The 16,662-nt window shown below is 37.1% G+C and overlaps 1 protein-coding gene across 2 annotated transcripts in view; it reads left to right on the top strand.

Moving 5' to 3' along the window:
- Positions 1–16,662, top strand: part of ADAMTSL1 (ADAMTS like 1) — a 650,838-nt gene that overhangs the window by 490,292 nt on the left and 143,884 nt on the right. For both annotated transcript variants that reach the window (XM_060762426.2, XM_060762428.2), the window contains 4 exons: positions 1,556–1,606; positions 5,485–5,689; positions 7,905–8,052; positions 15,153–15,237. In XM_060762426.2, coding sequence (XP_060618409.2) covers positions 1,556–1,606; positions 5,485–5,689; positions 7,905–8,052; positions 15,153–15,237 — 489 coding nt within the window. The remainder of the gene's footprint in view (positions 1–1,555; positions 1,607–5,484; positions 5,690–7,904; positions 8,053–15,152; positions 15,238–16,662) is intronic.

The following is a 16,662-nucleotide window of genomic DNA, read 5'->3' as shown; positions in this document are numbered from 1 at the left end:
CAGTCTATAGAAGTAACTTTTCTGTGCTTTGGCTCCCAGTAGTTCACATCCTTGCGTTCTGTAGACCTGATTCTGTCAAATATATGGTAAATAGCTAGAGGTGGCAGGCAAAGGAAATGGGTGAGCAAAATCTGTAAAAGGCCAGAAGGAATAATTTTTATTCATTAGAGGTGTAGGCGGAAAAAAAAAACCCTACATATGAGAAGAAGTATTTGAAGTGAAGGCACAAAATTACTTTGTCAGGACAAGTAAAGAAAGGATGGGTAATGGGGTGTCATTCAGAGTGCTAAAAGGTATGTTCAGTTAAGTATTATCAATATTAAGGTTGTAATTAATGTAAAAAAGGGAAGGACGGGTGGTTTGCATATCAGAAGCACCTTCAAAGAGGCGCCAGTCTGTAGCCTGAAAAGTGAAAGAGAAGAGAAAGGTATCACATAAGTGAGAAACCTACTAAGATCAGATGTTGTAACAAACCACATTCAAGAATAGCTGTTCCTTAAATAGAGTCAGAATGGATGAATAAAACCTATGTTGCTAACCAATTTGAGAATTGGCTAATTCTCCATAGTCATTCAGAGCAAGCTTGTAAAAGAGCAGTTTACATTTTCTTTCTTTATTTTCACACTTTATTTTTATCTCTTCACATAGCTCCTTGAAGGAACTGTGACTGAAAAAAAGAATATCACTGACAAACATTTGTAAGGGCCACAGTCGTCTTTGGATTTGTTTTGCAAGGCTAACTTAGAGTAGAACGCCCAATGTTCTTTTCTTCACCATCGGCTAAATCTCATCTACTCCATGAATGTAAATTAAACTTGGTGGAAGGCATTAGGCTTGCTGGAAGTGGTTTATCTCATACATCACATATATTTTGAATCCTTTTATATGCTATCCAGATAAAAGTGACTTTTCTTATTCCAGCCATTGAAATAGTCTGTGGTTAAACTGCTCAGTCATCCACAACATTATTTGGGCATAGCTTCCTAAGAAAATTATATTGAGCTACTCTCTGTTTACCCCATTATTCAGAACTGTGCAAGCTGTGCAAACACTGTGAGAGAATCTGAAAAGCAAATTGTAAAAGCATTGACTTCTGTTGCCATGATGGCAAGCCACAATATAAATAGATAGTCAAGCAGTGAATACATGTGCACAACAGAAGAGAGTTCGTGCAATAGCTGTAACACTACTATCTTTTAAAGGCCTTTTAAAGCTAAATAAACCAATATATTAAGATTATACAGTACTAGAGAAAAATGTTATGTTGAAATATTACCAAATTAAAGCCTACTGATCAATCACAAGTAATTTCATTTTTCAATTAATAAGGATGACTAAGTTTACTTTTCTCCAGCATTTGTAGTATGATCAATTATATAAATCAGTAGAGGGATACATTTTATGTGTTTTGTGACAATTAGGAGCAAAAAAAGATGAATACATGAGTAAATGTGGTTTTTGACTAAAATGTGGTTTTTGTATAATGTAATCATTTAGTGTTTATTTTATTGTGTGTACCTTCTACTCAGAGGGTTGGCATTATTGTTCCTAACAGTGATGGATACAAGCAGATCATGCCTTATGACCTCTACCATCCTCTTCCCCGGTATGTAAACCAAATACTCAATTTAACAAATGTACAAATACATGCTTGTGGTTATTGGGATCATAACAGAGAGTGACAGTGGCCCACAAACCCCATGTTCTGACTGGGACTGTCCCTTCCTCCCTTCTTTTCTCTTTCTTTCTTTCTTTCTGTCTTTCTTTCTTTCTTTCTTTCTTTCTTTCTTGTTGTCTTCTGCTTTTTCATACATTGAGGAGAATAGAAGCTGAATTGTCCTGAGCTTTCCTACAGAAAAATCGTTCATTGCAGGAAAACAAGGACTTTGTCAATTGGAATGATCACTTGTGTGATGGGGAAAAACACAGATCATGGCAGATTTTTTTTGGTCTCACTCTTCCTTTCTTCCATGTGATAGTATGCACATGTTTGATAGATGAGGGGCTAGTGTTTAACTAAAACTGTCTCACAAAGGCATTCGCACTCTATTGATTAAGAAGCAGCTTTGAAATTAAATACTGAATTTGAAGTGTCCTGATTAATCAGTTGCTTACAAGGCTGATAATAGTCTATATACAATAGCAATGTCAGTTATTACGATCCTTTTGAATCCTTATTCTAATTAACGACTTTCAAAGTACAGGTTGAGCAATCCCTTATCCAAATTTTGAAATTCAGAATACTCCAAAATTGTCCACCTGGGTGACTGAGATAGGGACACTGTTGCTTTCTAATGATTCAGTATGCACACATTATTTCATTCACAAAATTCTTAAATTGTATACAGTTACCTTCAAACTATGTATACAAATGGTATATGAAATGTGAATGAATTTTGTGTTTGGACCTTGGTCCCATTTCCAAGATATCTCATTATGTATGTATCTGCAAATATGGGTATTTCAAAATAATTTTTTATAACCCTGAAACACTTCTGATCTTAAAAATTTCAAACAGATATTCAGCCTTTAGTCAATTATAAACTACAGTCAAGTTACTACTTGGAATCATTACTTGTTCCAATAAAAAGGAATTGTCTCTTGCTTTAAAAAAAAAACCCAGTGGCTAAGGCCTTACTGTGCAGGGACAGCTATGATGAAGCAGCTTTATTTAATTATGCTTGGCTTATTGGCATTACTTTTGCTTGTATGCATTCATTCAGAGACAATTGGAGCCTAATCACTGAAGCAGCCATCCAATTACAATAAGCCAGTGTGTGTTTATGTGTCTTTAAGACATACATTACCATCCGTTTCAGCTAAAGTGACTGTTAAGCATGGAATACCATGCTAATCTTCCCATACGTAATTCCATTTCTGGCTGGAATGAAAAAAACAGTAAGAAAATTGTACAAAGAATGCTTATATCCTTTGTGCAGAAATTGGTCTGAACAGATCTATTGGACAGAGGTATATGAGTGTACAACCAGATTGTTTGTTTTAGTACAAAAACTTGAAATATATTTCCTTTCTTCAGTTTCAGTTGTTCCAGATACTGCTCAGTTGGGAGGAGGGGGCTCCTAAATTCCATGGGTATTGGGGTAATTTTCTCCCTGCAGGATTGACCATGAGTTGCCCTAAAAGCTGAAAGCAGAAATGGTCGGGACACTGAGACTTTTAATTTTCAAGAAGAATAAAAAATCATGGAAGTGTTCATGAGTATAATTTGGCTTTTTTCATTATTTGGTTGTTGATGTTATTATTGTGGGCACTACTGTGGATTTACAGGACTGCAAATTGTGTGGAAGGTACATGCAACATGTAGACCATGTGTTGACCCTCCCATGTTGGCTGAACAGTTTTTGTCACCCTTAGTTCTTCATTTTGCTTTCACTTTGCTACTTATTCCAAACAATTAACAGGTTTTTTTTTGTTAATACCCAAACTTGAGGCATGGTCCTCATTTAAAAGCATATTCAAGGCTTTATACATTATAATTTGAGTTGCTGAAAATGAATCACCCTTAGCATAATCACACCATAAGATTCAGTGTGAAGATGCTTGCTGGTGTTAAGCCCAAGGTTTGCTGTTACATCAAAACCCTTGAAATCTGGTGCAGAAACTGTTAACGAAACCAAGAAAATACCCTGCCTTTTCCACCTAGTTTGTTTGCCAACACTTAGCCAGAGCTTACTAACTCATACATAACAGGGAATTCTAACAATGCAAAGAAGCCATTCATACCAATTCTGAAGGTGGAGAAAAAAGACAAGGAGCATAGTTTTGGACCTAGTCTCATGATTTCCTAAGATTTATGAAGCATCAAATAATCATATCTATTCTAAATCCTGGTGTTGAAGAACATCATAAGATTTATAAAGCATCCAGTGGCCATCTCATCTAAACCTTAGTGCTGAAGAATATCACAAGATACTTCTTTTTCATATGGCAAGAACAATTTGCAATTTGTGAAAAAGCAAACGTATGCTTGCCACCATGGATGCTTAACTTAGGAAGTCAAAGCCAACCTTGTTTCATTAAAAGAGTCTTAGTTTTAAAAATAGCAGGTTTTTCCATTTGTGATTTTTCACTTTCATTGGGGTCCTGTGCACCTAACTTACTGGTAGTTTCAGTATTAATACCTATAATAAATGAGAACACAACCAATCCTGAGGCACCCTCTTCCTCTTTCAAGTGGCTCCTACTTTTATGAAAGTTTTTCTTAATCTTTCTTGAAAGATTAGCCTCTAGCAATTGCCTCTCAAATTTAATCCTGCCCTCTGGAGCATAAGGGTCTGAAAATAATGCCCTGTTCATGTTTTAAAATGCAATTCTAACCATATTTACTCAGTTGCTAAATGTGCATTCAGTTTGCAAAGATAGACCTGCATGAGAACCAAAACAGACTAGTCTTAAATCTGAAGACACTACTTGTTCGTTTTGCATTAATAGCAGATTGTTCATAAAACAACTAAACCCATTCACTAATTCTGCGAATGAGGAAGTGTGGCTGTGTTCACAGTCAGTGTCTACAGAACTGCATGAAGTTCACATGTATGTATAGAAAATCCATATGTGATCAAGACTCCTCTAAGTGCCTTGAAGAGGAACCTCACCTGTATATGCAGGGCACTCCTTTCCAGACATTAGAGTAACTAGCAAGGCCAGTCACCATGGACCTGCTTTCCATCTGGTGCATTGAGTTTGTATGTGGGATGTGAAGCTGAATGCACATAATTATTTGAATCAAATTAATGTAGGAATCAGAAATAGGATTATTTGGACCAGATATATCCCTTTAAAGGTATTGTGCTTGGCAAAATACTACCAGCACCAATATCCGTTATGAATAATATATTCTAAGGTCCCTGATAAATACCCCCTCCAAAAAAGCCCACATAAACACTCAGATCTTGTTGAGTCTTTTTATTCTAAGTCTGTCATATCTTTTACTAAAAGGCAAGCACTTAGTACAGTGGATCTTTGTATTTCTTCAATGCCATGGGTTAGTTTTTGCTAAGAAATGTTATTTACATTTCCTCCTGCAGTTCTAGGAACACACTTTGGCATACTAAATTCATGCCTGTCTTTCACACGTGTCATATTGCAAACTCTTTCAATATTTGATCTCAGTTGGGCATTAGAGGGTAAAATGCTGATTGATGTATCAGTGAAGTTCAGGCAAATTGGGGAGAATGTGAATACAGTACGGCCCCCTTGTCCATAGATATGGTAGCTACCGTTTCACTTACCCATGTTCCAAAAATAGTCTTGTCTCTCCAGAAATATTTGTGGGCTTCTATGTAATTCTGTGTTATACTTCCAGCCCAAGTGTAGTCAAAATATGGGGTATACTATTAATCACAAAGAGTCTTGGAACATATTCTTTATGGATATGAGAGTTGTACTATGTATGAAAAAGTTATATACAGATCAGCAGCTCTGGTGCTGTGATATTTCCTTGACTGGCATTTCATTTTGCAGGTGGGAAAGCACTCCGTGGACTGCCTGCTCTTCCTCTTGTGGGGGAGGCATCCAGAGCCGCACAGTCTCTTGTGTGGAGGAAGATATCCAGGGGCTTATCAGTTCTGTGGAAGAGTGGAAGTGCATGTACACTCCCAAGATGCCCATTGTCCAGCCCTGCAACATCTTTGATTGTCCCAAGTGGTTGGCTCAGGAGTGGTCACCGGTAATCATGTTCTTCAAATTATGTATGTACAGTTGGCCCTCCACATTTGCATTTTGACCTTTGAGGACTTAATTATTTGTGAATTTGATTGAAAATATTATCTCTAGGAATCTATAGGTTCTGCAGCATGACTTTATGGTCAACATCTGGGGGAAGTTGCACCGGAGGAGCTAGAGATTCATAGAACACCTCTTCTGAATCTCTAGGTCCTCTAAGGCAAAGTTTCTCAAACTGTTCTTCTCCAGATGTTGTAGACTTCAGCTCCTACAATTCTTAACAGCTTGTAAGCTGGCTGGGATTTCTGTGAGCTGAAGTCCAAAACACCTGGAGGAGCACAGTTTGAGAAACTCTGCTCTAGAGGACCTAGAGATTCAGAAGAGGTGTTCTCTCTAAGAATCTCCAGCTCCTCCAGTGCAACTCTATTACCAACTTCCCCCAGATGTTTAGTTTTTATAAATAACCAGATCTTGACCATAAAGTCATGCTGTAGCACCTATAGATTCCTAGAGATAATATTTTCAATCAAATCCACAATTCTAATGCCATCTTACAGCACAAGGTGACCATAGCATTATGCTGAAACCAGTGGTGGTTTTTTTATTCACATTTCATCTCTTTCATAGTGATCCTGTACTTCTAACCCTAGTGAATGTGGAGGGTTGACTGTATGTGAATTTTAATGATTTGTGGATTAATTCCCTTCATTCCAGAAGTACCTGCAATATTTTCAGCAAATGTCTGTAACAGCAAATGAAGATAACTAGGAAAAAATGTGCAAGGTGAAATGGCATTTTTTTTAATCAATTCTGGGGTCTTGTTGGTGTATAATTAAATGAAATAGCCCCTCTGTAAAGAGAAACACAACATTTTAAATATGTTGCACTCCTTTAATACTTCCCACAGCTCACAATTTGAAAAACACAATGGTTATTGTACATGCATGTCATTTTATGGTACACCCACACTCTCATTTATACATTACCTTAGTGGAACCGGTGTCAGTAAATGACTCTTTTATCTTGCCAGCACAATACACTGACATTTCTGCTTTCTGCTGACAGTTTTCCTCATGTAGGTTCTTTCTTTCAAGAACAGCTCCCCTGCGATGATGAATATATTATTTATCAAAGGAAAATCCTCAGTATGTGAGGGCAAACAGTTACTGAGATTCTAGAATTTGGCCCTTTATACTATTTGCCTCAATGGTTAAATGTTTAGCCAGTGCATACATCCGCCTTTCTTGTCTAAGGCACTATCAGCATTCTGGTTTCCCCACAAAATGTTGAAAATTCTAAAAAAATAAAATTGAACCAAGGAGAGAAAAAATGTATGCTCTACTGACAGTCTATGCTTTTATTTATAGTGAATTTTACCTGTAAATGCATTCAAGATGCATACATAAAATTTCAGCCAATTAACTTATAAAAACAGTCAAATATAAATAATGTAGTTGAATTATAATTCATAGGCATGCTTTGAGAGTGGTAAGCTATCTACAGACATGATTTAAGCATTTATAATGTGCCCTTTGACCATAAAGCAAAAATACTGGACTAGTGCCCAAGTACCTGGAAAAAAGCCAAAAGTCCAACCATAATAATTAAGCGGAAGAACTTTAATATTTATAATGACCCCTGCAGATTTAAATTTTCCTTTTCTATTGACAGCAAAATGATATAATAAGTCTTAACTCATTATGCACTAATATCAGAATGCTTTGGTAGTACTATATCTCTGCAATTTCAACCTCATCCAGAATCTTTTCCCCTATTTTAAGTAGTTTTTAAACTTGTTCCAAAATAAGTTGAATAGATGTCATCTCCTTCTAGAAATCATTGTTTTTTACTGATTAAGATCTGACCATAGGAGTTCACAGAAGTTTCAAAAACTAAAGAAATCAATGTTTATAATTCTAAGAAAATGTGTAGGAAAATGTCACTGTTGCTCTGATCAGATCTATAGCACGTATTATTATTTCTCTATGCTACTGCTATTTTAACTGTTCTATGCTTCCTATTTATTTATTTATTTATTTATGGCATTTTAAAATAATTTTTATTAATTATACATTATGCAAGATCAGAATGCAACTCATCCACAAATTAAAGATCCTAACTAGTGGATGAAGCAATCCTGGTTCCAGCTGCTGCCAAGACTGGAAAGGAGAGGCTGATTTTTGCTTTTTGTGGCAACTCATGCTTGTTTTCCCTTCCAGTGCACAGTGACATGTGGGCAAGGCTTGAGGTACCGAGTGGTTCTCTGCATTGATCACAGAGGGGTGCATACAGGCGGCTGCAGCCCTAAAACAAAGCCTCACATCAAAGAAGAGTGCATCATTCCTACACCATGCTACAAGCCCAAAGGTAAATCCAAGAGCAGGGCTTCATTAATGACTTTGACTTGCCCCTTTTTGCATGTCTGGTCGGGCGTTATCACCAGTATGCCATGTGATTTAGAGGCTCCTACCACTTCATCACACACAATAAAATCAGCTTTTCTACACATTTAAGAAACAGCTATCGATAGAGCCCATCACATAACACAAGCTCGTACCATAGGATTCACATATTTTGCCATTTCTAAAGTGTGTTTTGTTCCAACAATTCCTAAGTTGATTGGCAGTCAACTTCATTTTAAATTCCCCACGTAGAGACAGGTAAAACTCCAAATTTAACGTGTGATAGGAATTTTCCATTGCCCATTTGTAAACATAATGATGATGTAATTCGGGAGGCAGGAGCCAAGATGGGCAGTATAGATTCCTTTCTTCCATCATAATCTTTTTGTTTCAATATAAATGCAATAGACTTTTTAAATTGAGAGATATCATAGAATCATAGAGTTTGAAAAAACCCCGTAGGCTTAGTCTCCAGGACAAGCTTGCTCCCTCCTCCCTGTGACTTCCTCTCACATATTTATACATGGCCCTCATCACGTCTCCTCTCAGCCTTCTCTTCTGCAGGCTAAACATGGCCAGCTCTTTGAGTCGCTCCTCATAGGGCTTGTTCTCCAGACCCTTGATCATTTTAGTCACCCCCCTATAGACACATTCCAGCTTGTCAACATCTCCCTTCAATTGCAGTGCCCAGAACTGGACACAGTGTGATTCCAGATGTGGTCTGACCAAGGCAGAATAGAGGGGTAGCATGACTTCCCTGGACCTAGTCACTATACTCCTATTTATGCAGGCCCAAATCCCATTGGCTTTTTTTTTGTTGCCACATGACATTGTTGGCTCATGTTTAACTTGTTGTCCACAAAGACTCCAAGATCTTTTTCACACGTACTGCTCTTGAGCCAGGCATCATCCCCCTTTCTGTATCTTTGCATTTCATTTTTTCTGCCTAAGTGGAGTACCTTGCATTTATCACTCTTGAACCTCCTTGACTGTACTTATAAAGATAAATCGTAATGTAGAATAGTATAGAATAGAAAACATCCCATTTAATGATCTTACGCGAGAACAAACACAGAGCATATTTTCAAGTAAATGAAAATGAGGGAGGAGACAGTGGAAGGAAAAATATGTCTCACAGGTGATGGGAAGGCAAACTGATAATTTGAAAAGAAAGCTGAATGAAGGAAAATGTGTGATAGGTGTAGGAAATCATTTGTTTGATTTCCAAACAGGGTGTTATGAAACTTAAGGGAAAAACAACGATCCCCAACTCTATTATCACATTGGATGAAGTCCCTAAAGTACATTTATACTGTAGAATTAATGTATATTGGCACCACTTTTACTGCCATGGCTCAGTGCTATGGAATATTAGGATTTTTGTTTGTACTCTTTGGCAGAGAAGCCTAAAGACCTTGTAAATCTACTACTCCCAAGCACTAGACCATGGCAGTTAAAGTTGTGTCAGACTGCATTAATTCTCCAGCATAGATGCATCCATAGGCTTCATTTGTCAATCTTGGACTTTTTGTTGGACTTTATGAAATAACTTTTATAGTCTACCTGTGTGCTGGAAGCAGCCTGAATCCACAAAAGTTTAATATGGGCCGCAAACTGAATACAAATGAATTAACAGTTTTTCCCAATAGACTACATTGGAAAGGGAAAATTAAATTTTCGCTACCACCAAGGAAAGAAGGATGGTTGTTGTATAATGAGGAACATTTTTGTTTCTTGACTTGGCCCAAATATTTTTATCTGGCTTTAGCCAAAATTTAATCTTGGGCAGAAAACTTCTATCAGAATTGTAAGCAGACCGGGCCAATTCAGATCAGATTTGGTCACACTGTGTCTAAATGGTGGAGTTTTTCTGGAGTATCCCCCAAATTTCCTTCATGTGGGGCTAAACTGGATTAACCCAGTCATCCTTAATTAGCATCTGTTTGCATTTTTTTTCCTGTCATGAATGAAACTGCTTAGAAATACATCTTAGGAAGACTTTCAAATACATCTTAGGAAGACTTTCAAATGTTTAATTTGAAATAAGTAATATGTTTCTGCAGGTATCATGCAATTATATTGCAATCTTTTTGCTTGTTTTATTTATTCATGAATGAAAAATTTATATCCTGCCCTATATCCTAGCATGTCAGGTCAGCATGCAAGTAAAATCAATTAAACAGTTTAAAACAATTTAAATTTTGAAACAATAAAAAATAATTTAAACAGACTAAAAGCATAATAAACAATTTAATAGGCTACAACACGTTTTAAACATTAACATGGTTTAAAACCACGTGCTTGTAAATTTAAGAATAAATCAATTAAGCCTCAAAGGCTTTATTTAAAAGCCATGACTTTCTGTGGGACTTTTCTTCTGTGTTTTTTCAGACTTCAAAGTCCGTGAGTTTTGTATGTTCTGTATTTACCTCTTTATGACAGAACGGAAGAAATAAAATATTTCAGCATGCATCCTTTCTAGAGGTAATTTCTTTAAAAGTAAGATCAGATGGTTTTCGCCACATGAAGGAGTATTCCTTCAAAGTACAGGTTCAACATCTTGTCTGCTTTGACCTTCAGTACATGTGATGGCTTCCATATGGATGGTGGACTCTCTTGGAGTCAACAAGGCCAATATTTCTGCACAGATAATGTGGTTTGCTGCATTATGAATGCTGTTTTCTGCACTCTTAAAAAAAGTGCCCCACACCCCAAATTGTGTGACTCACCTGTCACCCCATCCCACCTTGGGAAGCATCAGTGACCCGGCTTCCCCCGTTGATTAAAATTCAACATAGAAGCCTCCCATTTTGCTTCCATGGCAACATACATGGATGACCTTCCCTTTCATGATGGAGCCCCGCCAGAAGTGGCTCTACATTGGGGAATGGGAGCCAGCGACTTTCATCACAAGGGGAAGGTCAACCAGCATATGCCGCTAAAAAGCACCCTGTCTGATGTGGTCACAGGACATGGAATTTAATTATAATTATCTCCCCAAGGGGATTCAGAGAGGTTTACACATAAGAAGGCAGATATTCAATGCCTAAGTGAGTACAAAAACATATCAAAATGCACAATAGAGCACAATAATATCAGTGAGTTTACCATGAAGGAGTAAGCATTGAGATAAAATATAAGAGAACAGTCAGTAAAACATAATTAACTAAAACATAAATAAACAATACAACAAATACCCTCAAAACAGTTTAAAATACAGTTACATCAAAAATGGCTGGCACCAGTGTTCCTTTAAGATGTATCATGACAGCCATATAGTGCAAGTGGAGTTGACCAGCATTCCAATTGGATAACGTGTTTTAGTCCTCCCCCTCTCTGTATGCTAAAGTGCACGAGTGCATTTTTAGAAGTGTCTTAAAGGAGAGGAAGATAGTAGGGACGTTTTTACTTCTTTAGGAAGGGAGTTCCAGGGATGGGAAGCGAAGACCCCTCCCTCGTTCCCACCAACCGAGCTTGTGATGGGGGTGTAACCGAGAGCAGGGCCTCCTCCATTGAGCGCAGTGCCCAGGATGATCTGTATGGGAAGATGCAATTAGACAAATAACCTGGACCTGAACCATTTAATGGGTTCAAACTACAGGAAAAGAGATCCTGCTTGAATATAAAGAAGAACTTCTTGATGGAAAAAGTTGTTGGTACAATGGGATAGGTTAGTGAGATTATGGTGCAGTCTTCTTCTCTGGGGGTTTTTAAACAGGCTGGATGGCTATCTGGTGGAAGGTGCTTGGATTCTTGCATTCTTGCAGGGAGTTGGACTGGATGGCCCATGGAGTCTCTTCCAACTTCCAACATTGGAGATCCTATGATTCTATTATTTTATTGTAACAGAAAAATGCTACAATTGTTCATTACTTCTTTCAAGAACAAAATTAGCAAATAAATACTTCCTTATTGTGGGGCTTCATGTTTTGTTGGAAATTTAACTAGGTGGCAGATTTTTATTTGCTTGTTTGTTTGATACCCTTCCTTTTTCCAAGTGACATGCCTGTTAGTTCAGAGGCCTAGCAAATTCTGCAACAGTCTCACCGGTCCATAGAATTAAGCAGCTTCCCAAGGTTGATTTTATTTTAGCCTGATGTTATCAATCCTTCATGCACTTTTGTTATAGGTCTTTTGCTCTCTTGTCCTTTAAGAGCCAGATCTACTTTCCCATAGCTTATTCAATTCCAGCTGAATCCAGAAGTTAGGTTCCTTTAAGAGTGTTCTTTGGCTCCAAAACTACGTATTTCATAAAATACTTTTATTATATATACTTGGTACAGATCTAGGAGTGGGAGAAAAAATATAGACCAGTGCTGTGTTATATCAGAAATGACAGGAAAAGTATTCAGCTCATTCTCTGAATTCACATAGTTGATAAACTGATAAGCTCTGACTGGAAAGACATTGCTGAACTATTTTAGTATTTGTCTATTTCTTGAAATATCACTCATCACATCTGGATATTCTTCTTTGTCATAATAAGCCTTCAAAGTGGAGTTTCATATAATGTTTTTCAAATTGTAAAAGTTCAAGGGCCCCTTTTCTTCATATCTTTATTTTAACCCTTTATTTTCCAGTGCAGAAATATGAAGGATAACATGAATTTGCAGCTATTTTATGCATTACAAAGAGGAATTAAAATGATACCACAAAAATCATAGAAATGTGGCATTGAAAGAGATCTCAGGGGTTTTTGGCTTGCCTGGCAAATGACCATCTAAAGCTCTTATTAAAATAAGCCACCTTGAGTCTCTTCGGGTGAGAAAGGCAGGGTAGAAATGAAGTAAATAAATAAATAAATACAATTTCCCCAGAAATTAGAACTCACTACCTTCCAAAAGCAGTCTGTTGAATGGTTCTTACTACTAGAATCCATAGTTACAGGATATACTTGCTTTAGACCAGTGGTTCTCAACCTTCCTAATGCTGTAACCCCTTAATACAGTTCCTCAGGTTATGGGGATCCCCAACCATACAATTATTTTCATAGCTTCTTCATAACTGTAATTTTGCTACTGTTATGAATTGTAATGCACATATCTGATATGCAGGATGTATTTTCATTCACGGGACCAAATTTGGCACAAATACCCGACCCACAGGTCGAGAAACACTGCTTTAGATTGAAGCAGCATTTCTACACTTCCAGTTTTTGCCAATAACTTTAACAAGTGAAAAGTGTTACTGCACACCCCCACATGGGAAAAAAATGTATCAACCCAGCATCATAGAACAGATAGAAATTACCTTCATAAGATCACTTCTTGATTTGCACAAGCATTTTGGCTATGTCCCCTTTCCTTTTGCTTCTCCCTTTGTCCAAAGACAGAAATTCCATTGTGAAATGTAATTTCTCATTTCATCTGAACTATGGAAATGTGATTAACACTTTCATAACAAGACAGGGTAGTAAACCATGTTTTGAAGTTGGTTTAGTAACACAAAATCTTCCAGAGCTAATGAAGATTGTTTTCTGCTCCAGGTGTGATATATTGGCTCCCTTTTATATACAGAGTTGAAGATTTTCATTGGACCAAGGCTCCATTAGCAATATAGAAACATAACACAGTATTTCATGTTAACTGTCATGGTAGCATGTTAATTGGGAGTCCATGATCCCTTCTACACTGTCCTGTACCCGATGATCCGATCCCAGATTATCTGCTTATCCCAGGTTAGACTCATATAATCCAAAGCAGATCCTGGAATGTAGGGCATTGAAGATTCAACCTTAATTTGTCATTCCACAATCAGCAGAATGGAATCACTTAACATCAGGAAGATAGTTCATATCATGGGCAGCGAACACCCTTGGGAATCTGAGGTTCAGAAGCTGTATCGCATGTTAAAAGCCTCTTAAAATGCACTTATATGTGCAGACCTTCAAAGATTTATAAGGATTATTTACTTTGCTCCATGGCTGTTTATTAGCTTTCAGCTCCTTTTTAATTGTGTATTATTTTAAGCTGGTATAAACTGTATTACATAATGTAAACTACTTAGAGATTTTATTGTATTAAGCAGCATATAAATGTCATAACTTAAATAAATTTTAAAAAGAGATCCAGAGATTTCCTAATTTGATGGTTCCTGCTATAAAAGATGGAGCAGAGAGACTCCATTTGTACCACCCAAACTCTCATTCATAGCTTCTGTAGTCACTGTTACAATTCTCTGAATTTTCCTACTGATTTACCACACCCAAGCCTGTGGTCCCTTAAGTGCACAAGTCCTCTCTACACACTCTCTACCTGGTGTTTGGGGTTCTGCTCCTGCCAGGCATATTTAGTTATAAGAAATAAGTGAGCACAAAAATAACTGAAGTGGATTACACTGATGGAGAAAAGTTGCTTTATATCAGTGGTTGCAAAATGTGTGTCAGCTGGTGCAACTATATAACGCAATGGTTCCCAACCTTTGGGCATCCAGGTGTTTTGGACTTCAACTCCAGCCAGCTTACCAGCTGTTAGGGACTGTGGGAGCTGAAATCCAAAACACCTGAAGGCCCAAGGTTGGGAATCACTGCTTTATATAATTACACCGTCTTCACACACATTTTGGTATCTCAAATGTTAGCTCTGTTTCTGGTTATATTTTATTTTATTTATTTATTTGTTTCTTTGTTTTCTATATTTGTGTACCGCCCTTCTCAACCTGCAGGCGACTCAAGGCGATTTCCAGAAGCAACAATTCAATGCCCAACAACACCATAAAAACATTTAAAACATTTAAAAACATTAACATATAATATAAAACCATAACCATGATCTGCTGATTCCAAAAATGGCACCAGTTTTCTCCTTTCAGCTCTAGTTTTTGAGATATAGAACATATGCTATCTAACATATACCAACTGCTCATCCATAGAAGATCATGATAACCATATCTGAGAAGCTAAGAGCTGATGCAGTCTATCCAATGCAATTTTCTGAATCAGTTCCACAGATCATCCCAGGAACAGGCCTAAAAACCAAGACACTGTTTTGTTTTGGTTTGGTTTGGTTTGGTTTGGTTGGACTGTATTATTGCACATTTCATCTTTCTCCATAATCATTCTTACAGAAAAACTTCCAGTTGAAGCAAAACTACCATGGTACAAGCAAGCACAGGAATTAGAAGAAGGAACCATAGTATCAGAAGAACCAACGTAAGTCTTCAAACATAATTTGCTATAATTGCAACAGTTTGAGTCAGGTTCTAAGCAGTGCATTAAAGCCAGAGCATGGGGGAGTTTCTTTTTTGGACTCCAATCCCCTAGTCACTATGGCTACTAGAAATTTTAGAAGACTGTTGTCCATAAAGAACTTTTCCAAACTTTGATTAAAACAGCATTTTATTTTTAAATTATAGACAATAAATTTGGTACAATCTGGAATAGATTTCAATCCTATTGAAGTTGGGATATTTTTGTATACCGCACAGTCCAACTTGAAAGTGTTCCTGGCTCTTCTGGGAACATTTAAACCGTAATCAATGTGGTATAGCTATTTGACAGAGTAAGCCGATTCGCTAAAGGCTTATTTTATGACCTACAAAGCCTGCAATAGTTGGGTTTTTAATCAAGTCATGCTGTTTTTCACTCACGGTTAAAGTAGCTTTGTGCACTGCAATGGTGTTTGTTTATTTTGCTTCAAGTAAACTAGTGAATAAGAGCCGGTCCAAATATTCACTTAATATACTATTACAGGACCCTGACAGTATGCTAGAGACTTTGCATCAGTTTGAATTCACTATGTCATTCACAACAAAATGTACCACTATGGCAGGCTTGTCAAGTTCCAGTCTAGATCAGAGGTCTTCAAACTTTTTAAACAGAGGGCCAGGTCACAGTCCATCAAACTGTTGGAGGGCCGGATTATAATTTGAAAAAAAACATGAATGAATTCCTATGCACATTGCACATATCTTATTTGTAGTGCTAAAACACTTAAAAACAGTGCAATAATTAAAATGAAGAACAATTTTAACAAATATAAACTTATTAGTATTTCAATGGGAAGTGTGGGCCTGCTTTTGGCTGATGAGATAGGGTTGTTGTTGTTGTTGTGTGCTTTCAAGTTATTTCAGACTTAGGTTCACCCTGAGCGAGGGCCAGGTAAATGACCTTGGAGGGCTGTATCCGGCCCTTGGGCCTTAGTTTGAGGACCCCTGGTCTAGATAATACCTTCACAATGCTAATTCCCAGCCATATTGGTGGTATTTTTTTCTTAAAATCAATTTGTAAGCTAAATTATTGCATGGTTTTCCCTGCATTCTCATATAAGGATATAAAAATATCGGGCTAATCATTTTGTTTCTCCAAATCCAGTGTACATTTCCTCCTTTTCTTAGTTTTCCTTCAGGTTGTGAAAGATTTGAGTGATTTTACTGTACTTTCCCTAATGTGATCATTTGTTTATGCATTTCACGAAATGTACATATTTTTCTTGTCACTACTTTTTTAAATTCCATAAACATTTAGCTTTTCACATTTAAAAACGTGCAAATAGTTTGGTTTGTAATTTACTTCTTTAAAATTCTATGTAATTGTGCAGATATTTGAAGTGAGATGCATCTCTTTGTATCTCAGAAA

This window comes from Anolis sagrei, chromosome 2 (genome assembly GCF_037176765.1).
Source record: "Anolis sagrei isolate rAnoSag1 chromosome 2, rAnoSag1.mat, whole genome shotgun sequence".
Taxonomy (NCBI): domain Eukaryota; kingdom Metazoa; phylum Chordata; class Lepidosauria; order Squamata; family Dactyloidae; genus Anolis; species Anolis sagrei.
This window is presented reverse-complemented; position numbering and strand designations above follow the sequence as displayed.